The 12,864-nt window shown below is 31.2% G+C and overlaps 2 protein-coding genes across 2 annotated transcripts in view; one reads left to right on the forward strand and one right to left on the reverse strand.

Moving 5' to 3' along the window:
- LOC145943679 (outer mitochondrial transmembrane helix translocase) overlaps positions 1-12,864 on the reverse strand; it is an 81,616-nt gene that overhangs the window by 27,964 nt on the left and 40,788 nt on the right. The window lies entirely within an intron of this gene.
- On the forward strand, positions 290-4,458 carry LOC145943806 (luciferin 4-monooxygenase-like). The gene is made up of 8 exons (XM_083051644.1): positions 290-347; positions 2,105-2,239; positions 2,393-2,600; positions 2,712-3,217; positions 3,360-3,546; positions 3,622-3,843; positions 3,957-4,183; positions 4,258-4,458. Exons 1-8 carry the CDS (start codon positions 300-302, stop codon positions 4,420-4,422), a joined length of 1,698 nt encoding a protein of 565 aa, XP_082907770.1. The 5' UTR covers positions 290-299; the 3' UTR covers positions 4,423-4,458.

The following is a 12,864-nucleotide window of genomic DNA, read 5'->3' on the forward strand; positions in this document are numbered from 1 at the left end:
TTTACGACCTTTGAAAGCACAATATAATTCCCGTGACACACATAAAATGAATTTCTTTGAGAGAGAATGAGAAAGAAAAAGAGAAAAAGAGAGAAGAAAATTCCTATAGACTATAGACGATGTTGTTCGCCGGAACAAAAACAGTAGCAATAGTTGGCTTAAAAGTTGTGCCATATTTCAAGAAACGATTCGCACATTGTATTCTCCTTTACTTCCAGCAGAATATTTTAAACTCCGTTATCGGTAACCCTCTTTCGCTTGATGTCGATATTTTCTTTTTTTAGTTCTCTTCGCGGGATATGTCAACGCTAATAAAGCGATTCATAGCGAGAAACAAGAAAATTAAGGTATGTCCGAACTTGTGCGAGCGTATTTCTATCAGATCAAATCGCGATCATTGATAGTCTTTAAACTTTCTCTCACGGCTTCTCTGACTAATCGATGAAAAGATTGACAAAATAGTTGCTCTAAGTTATACGAGTTATAAATGTTTGTTATTTTTTTTTGTATACATAATAAAAAAGTCATCACTTAGAATAAGCAAACAGTCAAGGAATAATTTAACTAATGCCTTAAACCATTGCACAAAAACTTGTATTTACGTTTTTATCTTGAAAAAATGGCTGTTTTAAAAAATAGATAAAACTTTAAAAACATTTTTATGGTATACAAAATTATTTAAATACCGCATGTCTTCGCATAAAATATTCTCTTAAATTGATGCTTATCTAGAAATTTCTATAATAAATATAAGCATACAATATAAAAATAAGTAAATAAAAAATTACGATTGTTAAAAATTATTAGCTGTTTCAAACCAGTAAGGAATTAATATAGCCTCATGATATATTTCATATATATCATAGATATATTTCATATATATCATAGATATGTGAAATAAATGTGAAAAACATTATCAAAATAATTTTTAAAAAATTTCATTACTTTCATATAAAAAAATATAACAGGCGGAAAATTAATTTTATTTAAAAATCTATGTCAATCTTATCAATCTATAATCACACTTGAATAATAATCGCATAGATAAAGCTATATATATCAACACACATTTAAATATGCTATTATACCTTATTTATATTCAATTAGAATAACAAAATATTCATAAACGTTTTTCTTTAACGATTTATATCACTTCAGCGTATCGCAATCGAAAATCCATTTTCCGAGCACAATACATTAATTCCATAAACGTGTTCAAAGCTTAAGACGTATCGACATTTCGGACATATCGCCGGTGGAAAAACGAGAAAAAGTTCGATCATCGCGAGCTGTGTTCCTGGCTGTGGAATATCAGATGCACACGAAAGCGTAGCATAATTCATCCTGCATTTCGACGCATGATTTGTTATCCGTACATGGTACACAATTCGCGCGGATATACGCGAAACGAAATAAATTTTCCTCAATCAAACGTCAATGGGTTTTGTTACGGTACGATCATCCAGATTGTTGTGTATATATATCGATATAATATGTACATTGATATCGAAAGCAAGATAAAATTTTCTTCCAATATATATATATATATATATATATATATATATATGTATACATATATATATATATGGAAAAAGCAGGTATACGATTAGGACGAGCATCAAATCGCTGAGTGCAAGAAAGAATATTCAACATAAATATAAAAATATTATAAAATTTGATAATACGCGACGGGGGGAAAGGGGTTTAGAAAATAGGCGAGGTGCTAGTTAAATTCGTTACGGTTTTAAATTCCGGCTCAGTCGTATCTGAGAAAAATATTTTCAATTTGTGACCCCTTTTTAAAGTCATTACACATCATGATTATAAACAACCATCTATTGTAGAATAGAACCAGTAGAATTTAAAACTTACATTAATCATACAGTATTCTCATTGTGATATATAGATAACGCGATTATCCCTGATCTCTGTAACTTTTAATGTTATTGCAATAGGGGATAAAGAAATGCCTCGATACGTGCAAACTAACGACAATCTAACGACGGTAAAAGATATATACATAACAAAATCTATAAGATTTCATAAGTGAGATTTATAAATAGATGAAAGTATCTATTAATAACTAAAAAATATATATTTTTAGATCGCGGAAGATGACAAAGTTCCATTCATAGAAAGAAAGGATACTTTAATTGGGGCAAGTGATCCGCTTAATTATGTATGTCTCGGAGAGTCGATTTTGGGCTCATTTACTTTGACGCCGAATTTTATTGGCCAGGTAACACATTTTAATAAAAAGATTTATTAAACATGGTGGAGATAACATGATAGTGGATTAACACAGAAGTAGAGAGGAGACATTCATTAATTAAGAAAGTAAAATTATGATGTCCTATCATTTAATAAAAATGCAATTAACATATTTTTGCAGATAAATGCAGAAACCGGAGAAAAAGTTACATACAAGGAGATGAGAGACAAAAGCGTGAAGTTAGCATTAGGCCTACAGATATTAGGCATTACAAAAAGCAGCGTAATAACGATATGCACGCGTAATCACATGCTAGCCTACTTGCCGCTTTTGGCGGGCATATATCTCAACACTCTTGTGAATATGTGGGATGCCGAATATTTAGACGGTAACATATATAGTTTGATCTATCCTCGTGAAAAAAATTCGGGATATAATTTCTTTTTTATCACATACATATTTCTAAATGCGTCTCTCCAATTTACTAAATATTTTTTAGACTATCTAAGATCTCTTTGTTTTCTACTGGAAAATAATCCGGATGTTATCTTTATCGACGAAGAAAACTTTGTAAAAATCAAACACGCTATTACGTTCCTACATTCTTCCGGAAAAGTATTTTCAATTACAATAATAATACTCGATAGGCCACATGAAGAATACCCATCTGTGGATTCAATTGTGGAGGGCAAGTTTGAGGACTCCATTGTCGATAATTTTACGTGCACCGTAAATAGAGGAACGGCCGCTGCGGTACAAATGTATTCTTCCAACGCGACAGGTTATCCTGGCTACGCGCGGATTCCTTACCAAGCTTTCCTGTCTCCCTCGAACAACCAAACACCGGTTATGAAACGCGGCGACGTTGGTCTTTGGTACGGACCTATAAATTGGACTCATAATCTGCTGTTAACTATTCGTGCTATACTTGGGGATGTGACAGTGGTCAAATCATCAAGAGCCTGTAGCGAGAAAAATTTATGCCAAATAGTAGACAAGTATAAGGTAACTTGAACAAATTCGAGAATCGAAAAGAAATAAAATATAATATCTCTCTCTCTTTTTCCTTCCTTTTTTTTATTTAATAAATTTATTTTTAAAAAGTATTAAAAAAGTATTTAAAAATTTACTCAATCCTTATCTTCAGGTGAACTGGGTGTTTCTTGAAAGCAATATGTGTGATAAATTATCTAATATTCATAATTTTAAAATCTTTAACAAGTATGATGTCTCTTCCTTGAAAACAGTGCTATTCGGTGATGCAGAAATTAGAAAGGAAGTTCATAAAAATCTCATGAGACGTTTGCGGAACGCGTCCATCATTAAAGTATATGGTGTGTATGCTTATTAAAATTGTTGTAATCAATAATTTAACGATATATCTAAAATTAATAATTCTTGGATTTCAGCTCTTTCGGAAGCAGGCATCATCGCTTATCAGCGAAGCAGCAATAAGATCGGTTCTAGTGGTTACGTGAGTAAAAATGTTGAATTAATGATTGTTCATTCAGTAACGAGAAAACAATTGGGAAAAAACATCCCTGGCGAGATCTGGTGCAAAACTCCATGCATAATACAATTCTCTAATTCAGTAAGAAATCATGACGCCGATACAAAACGTATAAACGAAGGTCCGTTACAGTTCTCTTTAATTTATCCTATAATTATTTCTAAAATGATTTACAAAATTTAGAAGTTATACAGATGATTAATGAAAAAAAATGATACAATGCATATCTCTTAGGATGGTATTATACCGAAGATATAGGCTACTTTGATAAAGATGGCGACATTTATGTCATTGGTAATTCGAGAGATGTTGTTAAATGTAGAAATGTTTTTCTTTCACTGATAAAAATCGAGAAAACATTGCAACTTCATCCGGCTGTGTCAGACGCCGCCGCAGTAGCTGTAAAAATTGGCGCAGAAAATCATCCGAAGGCACTTATTGTAAAAAAGCCAAACGCAGAGGTTTAAAAACTGTTTGCTTGTCATAAAATCGAGCAAATCTGTTTACCGAAAGTTTACATTATTGTATCTTATAGGTGACGAAAACAGAGCTGGTTGAATTTGTGATGGATACTCTTATGGACGACAATTATAAGCTTCGTGGAGGAGTGGATTTCATTAACAAAATACCATACCTTCCCAATGGAAAAGTCGATCGAATAAGAGCTAAAGCTATGTCACGTGTATCTGACAATGAGTGAACGTTATATTTTATGGTTATCAAAATTAAATATCATATTAATAAACTGAATGAGACATGTACAAGATGTTCCAAAACTATCATAGATCCTTTTAATGATAAATTTTTAAATTTATTTGGAATGTCTTTTCCATGACAAAAATGTCAAAGAAAATAATTATAAATATATATATATATATATATATACATATATATACATATATATATATTATATTATATAATATACATAATGTATGTATATAATATATAATGGATTAATATATAATATATATAATATATACATATAATACATATATTTTATATAATTATTATTTTCTTTGACATTAAAATATAAAAAAATTTATAGGTCATTACATTATCAAATATATATATATATATATATATATATATATATAAATATCTAAATTTCGAATTAAACTAAATTTAAAATTTAATTAAATTCTATTTAAATAACTATAATAAATTGACCCAAGAAAATGTATATTGTTATTTATTTATATTTTATATTATTATTTATATATTTATTTATGTGCTCTCCAATTAATAAAGCAATCTCTTTTCTTTTCTAATCGTTTGTGATTCGAAATTTATTGATATTTTGACATTTTCGTTCACCGAAAATAAATCACAAATAGACTAATTTTATTGTTTAAACGAATATATATATTTTGAAACATCTTATATAATACTAGAATACATAATATTGATAATAAAATAATTTGCGTTTTAACACGTAATTTTATTTGTAAATTAAAAGATTTAACAATAAAATAATTTGTATTTTAACATTAATTTTATACATATGTAAATAAAAAGACTATAAAAAATTATATTTGATGAAAAGATGTATTTGTCGTTTTATTGGCACGTAAAATATTTATATTTATTATTTATATTATATTATAAATATATTTAGTAATAAATATTTTTAAAGTTTTATACTGTAAATATATTTAACAATAAAGATTTTTTTGTTATATATACATACATATATATATACATATATATATATATATATATATATATATATATATATATTGTTTGATATATATTGATATTTATTACATATATATATAAAATCACTAATAACTAATATATAACTCAAATATAATTAAAATATTTTTTTCATTACTTATAATTCTAAAGTTATTTCACGTCATAAATGTAAAGTAAATAAAATATAAAAACGAATTAAGAGGCTGTATCATGACAATCATGACGAGAATTATGTAGAATTAATTTTTGTTGGTCAGATAACATCTTCTAATAAAAGTTATTTTACATTGTGAATCGCGAATACACGCATAATCATGCTAGTTCGAACGATTACGATTATGAAGAAAACCTTAGCTTTCGTTCTGACCATTCACTCATGAGGCAATAGGTCAAAGAGAATTCGTGCTCAATATATAGACGAGAATACAACCCAAAACAAATATTCGGTAATCGAAATTCGAAAAGAAACGAGCAGACGACGAACACCAATGCGAATGTTTTAAAATGTCCATTCGCTAAGTCTTTATCCCTCATAATAAGTCAGCGTCTATGCCAAGTCTGCTCGATCGCCCAACTTTCTCTATAATACGACTTGTAAAATGCAGAGACGGTGCCGTTTAAAGTTTAACGCTGTCACAAGTTTCCGCGAGCGGATTCAGCGAGCAGGCTCGCTATTATCCGCCAAGTTTCGGCTCGGTCGGATGTCTTCCTACGGATTTACATCCCATGTGCAATTCGTCCGCGTGCATCTAAAAACAACAGTCGGCTTTGCATAGGTTTCAGGGTGGATCGTAGAGAGGGGCGAGGAAGGAGATGATAGCGATGGTCACAAAGCTGGACGAGAGCTTTGGTGTAAACGCGTGAGTTTCGTACGAAACGAAGGGAACTTTCGCGACCGGCCGGCCGGTCGGGGCTGGACCAGTCATAAATATTCCCGGACAAGATTAAGGCGATAAATTCGCAAACTTTCTCGATCGCTAGCGTTTTAACGGCCACGACGAGTCTTGAACGGTGTCGGCTCGCCGCGAATTGCATGCGGCGACTTTTGATCGAAGGCTGCGGCAAAAGTATAGCGATTCTAATATGGAAAACAGAGCAGTCGCACACGCTGCTAAATTCTGTATCTTTAATTTCTACGATAAATCGCTTGACAAGTTCAGAGATTTTCGATTAAGAAAAATTTCCAACACAATTGTTATTTATCGTAATTTTTTTTATATTCAATTGTATAAATATCACGATAATTAAATTTCTCAGAAAAAAATAAGAATAAAAATAGATGAGATTTTTATTTGCGATCGTTCTTAATCTCGATTTAGATACGATTACGTTCAATACTTTAAACATAATTGTATTTTTCATTATTTTTTATATTAATATTATTTTTCATAAATCTTATATTTTTAAAAATTTATGAATTCAGAAATTATTACTCAATATTTTAAATATTTTAATAAAAAATAATTTTTTTTAAATTCGTCAAAATCATTAAAATTAAGAGCAGCTACTGTTAGATCTTGCATGTGCACCTGCGATTAATTAGTTAACATTATATACTAAAATACTATATATATCCAAGAATTATATCCTCGGGGTGTGCTAACGTAAACACGTAGAACACGTAAACTAGATATAATTGTATTTAGATAACCCCCTTTTTCTCTCCCTTTCCCCCTCGAGCGCATATCATCGTCACTACTAAAAGAAGAATCCGTCCCGAGGATATCCTTCATGGATAACAGATCTTGACAATGTTAAAACACGAAAAGGCTTTTCCGGGAACAAGCGAATAAGATTTTCGACATGTGGCGAGGAGTAGTTGGATATTTTTCTGGAAGTAAAAGTGGTTTCGATCGTCGATTCGAGAAGGGGGTCTAGACTAAATCGTCGAGAAAGCGCCCGATTTCTGCGCTTATCGATTGCGAGGCACAATTCTGGAGCAATTCCGATACTCCAATCGCGAACACTTTGATATGGAGTATTGCAAGCGAATCGATAGGTCACGAGTCGCTGATAGCCGATGTTGCTCACAAGGGATTCAACTATCAGGAGTCTTCTTCCGGTCGGCAGCTTGTGCTCTCGCTTTTACGAAAGGATAAATTGAACGACTTTTATAGACGAAAACAGACAAAAACCAGGGTTTCTCTTCGAGTTAAAGGTGCTTCGAGAATTCTGAGATGTTTTGAAAATACTTGTAGAATAACAGACGAAGTGCTATATTTTGTATCGATCACTTATTTTATTCATATAATTTTTATAAAAATATAATTAATAATAAAATGAAACATATAAGATTGAAAATAAATGTATGAAATATATAAAAATAAAATATATAAAAATTAAGAATGAAATTTAAAAAATATATAGAAATATGTTTTGTAATAAAAATTATATAATTTTTTTATATAAGGGTTACATATTGGTACCTATAAATAATTAAATTAATTTTCTCAACTTTTAATATGCAAGAAGCTTTTCATTTTCAATCATTAATAATTAAAAATTTTTTGATATTTTGATATCGTAATCAAGAAAAAATCTACTTCTAAAGTCTCATTTCCGATAATTTCAAATCTCATATGTGAAATCTAGCAGAAATTAATTAGTATTTCATAATGATAAGTAGACGAGAGAGCATTTGGGAATATCGAGTGTTAGTGACATCAATTTCAATTATATCAATAATAAATAGCGCAAAAGCCGGAGCGGAAGGAATTTCGATCCTGTGATAGCGACAAGAACATACGAGAATATAGTCGGTGGTATAACGTGGCACAAGCGAGCTAGTTTTGACTGGCCGGCTGATAGTCCTCGGAAATGCCGATCCAATTAAGCAGTGCATCGCGTTCATTCATCGTCAATTTCCGCGAGTTAAACTACAAGCCACTATACAATAGCTCGCGTTTCGTGATCATTCTGGCACAACTCTCTCTTGATCTCTAATGCCATAAATCAACATGTAATATTTAAAAGAGTTCGTTTTAAAGAAAACAAGATAAATTAAAATTTAAAAATGTATTATATTTTATATGCATGTATATTAAATACAAGTTGCGATTTATTTAAAATAAAAAATAAAACAAAATAAAAGAACGCTAAATAAAAATAAAAATAGATAGTTGTAATATATAGTTAATAAATTATGTAAATAAAACAATTAAAATAATTAAAATAATTCCCTTTCCTTTTCGAGTAAACTTTATTTTATTCAAGATGTTATTTTTGCGTTAGTATATTATCGTCAGCAGAATTTTAAATTAATTCTATTATAAAGATATTTAACATCGACAATTAAAAATTCAGCTAGATAATGTTTTTCCATTAAATTTTTTTTAATGGGAAATGTGTTTCACAAATCCTCGCAAACTACAAGACTTTTTTTAGCCAAACAAACAGTTGCAGCTTGCAGATACCCGGTATAAACACAACGCTGCCGCACTTTGCGAGCGCACTTCAACATTAATAATTCTTATCTTTTTATCCGATACCGCCCGAGAGAGAAACTCTTTCGAGTTGCAAGGACGACGACGCTCAAGAATATTTCGCAGTTCTTCCCGTCAAGAATTACACCCTTTCTCGAGCTCTCCTTTCTCGGAATACATTCCAGGATGCAGCGTGACTTCTGGCGCGTGCAAACGAAAGTTACGGAGAAAACAGAGTGGAATATTTAAGACGGTGAGCAACGAGAGGAGAAGCGCGAGTGAAATTTCTCAAGGTTGAAGCAAGGGTGAAGGAAGACGTGAGAGGGTTTCATTGGGAGGGAAGAAAGGGTCATCGGTAGATCGAAAGAGAAGACACAGATAGCCGACAAACAAAGAAAAGGGATCTTTCTTTCTGCTCCCTCTCGCACAAGATGGTCCCTTTTTCTTCCGACGAAACAAGACCCCACACCTCGTTAGAGAATCATCACGCTTACATTGCCACTTCCGACCGATAAAACTCGCCATTTTCGTTCCAGCTATTTCTTCATTTCCCGTCATTCCTGCTACGATTGATATAAACTCTCAGATCTTTACTTTTACAGAATAAAAATGTTACAATAAAAGTAAATGACTTTAACATCACGTTCTCAATAACCCTATTCAAAGTAAAGAAAATAAATATCATTATCCTCTCTAATAGCTTAAAATTCATCGTTAAAACTGAAGTAAATGTGTATTCAACTTTTTGTAGAAAATAAAAAATATGTTTTATATACATTTTAAAATTTGTTTCTTGAACTATTTTTTTTTAAATAATAAAATAATAGAGCAATATCTTGACAGCTGCACATATTATTCCTTATGCAGAGAATTTTCTTTAAAATTGTCTTTTCTTCTATTTATACCATCTTTATACATTCGATAGGGATTTCCTATTTATGTTTCTTTTAATATCGTATTTCTTTTCTCTAAGATTTTTAATTTTTTCTTCTATTTCTTTAATGAACAGCATCTTTCGAAACTTTCTCATGTTCCTATCATATTTCGGTGCGCAATGCGACCTAGACAAATGCATTACCTACGTGGTTCTATTCGCTGATTTGTCCGTTTAATCGCTACGACACAATATATGACGGTGATACGTTTGCAGGCGCGACGCGCCGGCGAGTCTCGCCTAATTACGATCTAGGCAAATTTCTCGTTGTATTCAGTGTCTCTCTCTCTCTCTCCCTTTCTCTCGGTATCTCACGTAACTCGCTCGTGACGATGGCGAAGAGATATGTACACGACGCATCACGTAATTCCAATTGCGAAAGCAGCCGACAAGCTTATTGCTCCAAAGCGCTAAGCTTGAACGAAATATCGCTGCGAAGTGAAGCATATTCAGACTAACTTTGACTTTCGACCGTGTTATACACAATACACGAGGTACTACTTTTTAAATTTATCAGTACAGAAAGATTATAAATAATCACTTGCATCAATAAAATAATGCACAGTTAATAGTGTGATATTTTTTGTATGAGAAAAATATTTAATAAAAAATACATAAAACGATGAACAATCAATCATTTCGTAATTATTTCGCAATCAAAGTTTAGAGAACATAATGCATTTGTCAAAGCGTGAAAAACACTGACTTAAATCAGAAAAAAAAAATTATAAATAATATTAAATCTTCCATAAGTTTTTAATAAAAGGTTTCTCTTTGAAATAGAAAGCTCTTCCTAAAATAGAAAATAAAAAAAATTTTATAAAAATATTTAAGATTAAGAAATATAAATTCTCAGCGTGTTGGCGAAGTGTTAAACTGATATTCTTCACGCAACTTCAAACGCCGACTAGTATCCCTCGACAAACGTTTCTTTTCATCTCACACGCCGGGATTTGTGTTCGGGCTCGTTATCGGACGTCCCTCGCGGAGTTAACGGTACCGGCTCTTGTTCAGTGTAGTGCTCAGTGTCTCGTAGAGTATTTTCTTGGATCTCCTTTACCGGGACGAGAGAACTTAACGCAGGGAGAGTAAGTGAGTAAGTCTTATCAGCTGCGCTGGACAGCGTCACAATGACGGTGTTGAATCGCCGCATCTCTCGGTTCACCGTCGAAAGATTTACCCGAGTATCAGCCCCGGCGCATTGTGACGGAATCTTCTCGCCCTCGGGGACCGAGAATTACTCGGTCCCTTCTTCCACTTCTCGGTGGTTTTACTTCTATACACGTTGCTCGTCTAGATCTTCAGCTCCTGTTCTTGCAACAGGAGCAAGGGACTCTTTCGCAAAATGCGAAGTAACTTAACGATCATCTCGATAGAGGTAGACAATTTTTATCGTTCTTGCAATTGTCATGTTGAGTCGAAAACTGTCGATAATTTAAAAAAAAATATTTTTCACGCGGCGATTATATTTTCTTTATAAATATCTGTATATAAATTTTCTTTATGGGAAATTATTATATATACATAATTAAAAAATATTACTATGTATGTATAAGTATTCTTTCTATTTATCTATCTTTATGTCAAATTCATTGTAATCACTGGCGGATCCTAAGGGGGGAGGGGGGGTTAACCCCCCCCTGGAAATTAAAAGAAACAGTTTTGCTGAATTTGTTTAAAAAATATAAATAAAGAAAAACAAACATTAAAGAGCTATCGACGTCAGAATTCGCTAGTGTATATATATAAGTATAAGATACACTGTAAATTATACTCATTACGCATTCAAGGAGTTAAGTGTAGATTAAGTCAGACATAGGACGAAATGATGAGATAATTTCATGCACGAAACTAATTAAGCGAAATTCTTTGTATCTATATAATATATATTATATAGATATAAAGAATTTCGTCTAATTATTTTCGTGCAATGAAATTATCTCATCATGTCGTCCTATGTCTGACTTAATCTACACTTAACTCCTTGAATGCGTAATGAGTATAATTTCCAGTGTATCTTATACATACATATTGTATATATTATATAGATATAAAGAATTTCGCCTAATTATTTTCGTGCAACGAAATTATCTCATCATTTCGTCGTATGTCTGACTTAATCTATACTTAACTCCTTGAATGTGTAATGAGTATAATTTCCCGTGTATCTTATACTTTTATATATATATATATATATATATATATATTTATATATATATTATATATGTATATTATATAGATATAAAGAATTTCGCCTAATTATTTTCGTGCAACGAAATTATCTCATCATTTCGTCATATGTCTGACTTAATCTACACTTAACTCCTTGAATGTGTAATGAGTATAATTTCCCGTGTATCTTATACTTTTATATATATATATATATTTATATATATATTATATATGTATATTATATAGATATAAAGAATTTCGTCTAATTATTTTCATGCAACGAAATTATCTCATCATTTCGTCGTATGTCTGACTTAATCTATACTTAACTCCTTGAATGCGTAATGAGTATAATTTACAGTGTATCTTATACTTTTATATATATATATATATATATATATATAAGTATAAGATACACTGTAAATTATACTCATTACGCATTCAAGGAGTTAAGTATAGATTAAGTCAGACATAGGACGAAATGATGAGATAATTTCGTTGCACGAAAATAATTAGGCGAAATTCTTTATATCTATATAATATATACAATATGTATGTATAAGTTACACTGTAAATTATACTCATTACGCATTCAAGGAATTAAGTATAGATTAAGTCAGACATAGGACGAAATGATGAGATAATTTCGTTGCATGAAAATAATTAGGCGAGAAATTCTTTATATATATATATATATATATATATATATATAAAATATATATACACACACTGGCGGATCCTGGGGGGTTAACCCCCCCCCTTGCAAATTAAAAGAAACAGTTTTGCTGAAAGCAGTTTTGTTTAAAAAATATAAATAAAGAAAAACAAACATTAAAGAGCTATCGACGTCGTTGATCCTGGAATAAAAGTTAATCATGAAATCAAAAATATTAAATAAAATAATTTTGCAAAACCCCTC

This window comes from Prenolepis imparis, unplaced genomic scaffold (assembly GCF_030444845.1).
Source record: "Prenolepis imparis isolate NDT839.2.m4 unplaced genomic scaffold, iyPreImpa1.0 SCAF_12, whole genome shotgun sequence".
Taxonomy (NCBI): Eukaryota; Metazoa; Arthropoda; class Insecta; order Hymenoptera; family Formicidae; genus Prenolepis; species Prenolepis imparis.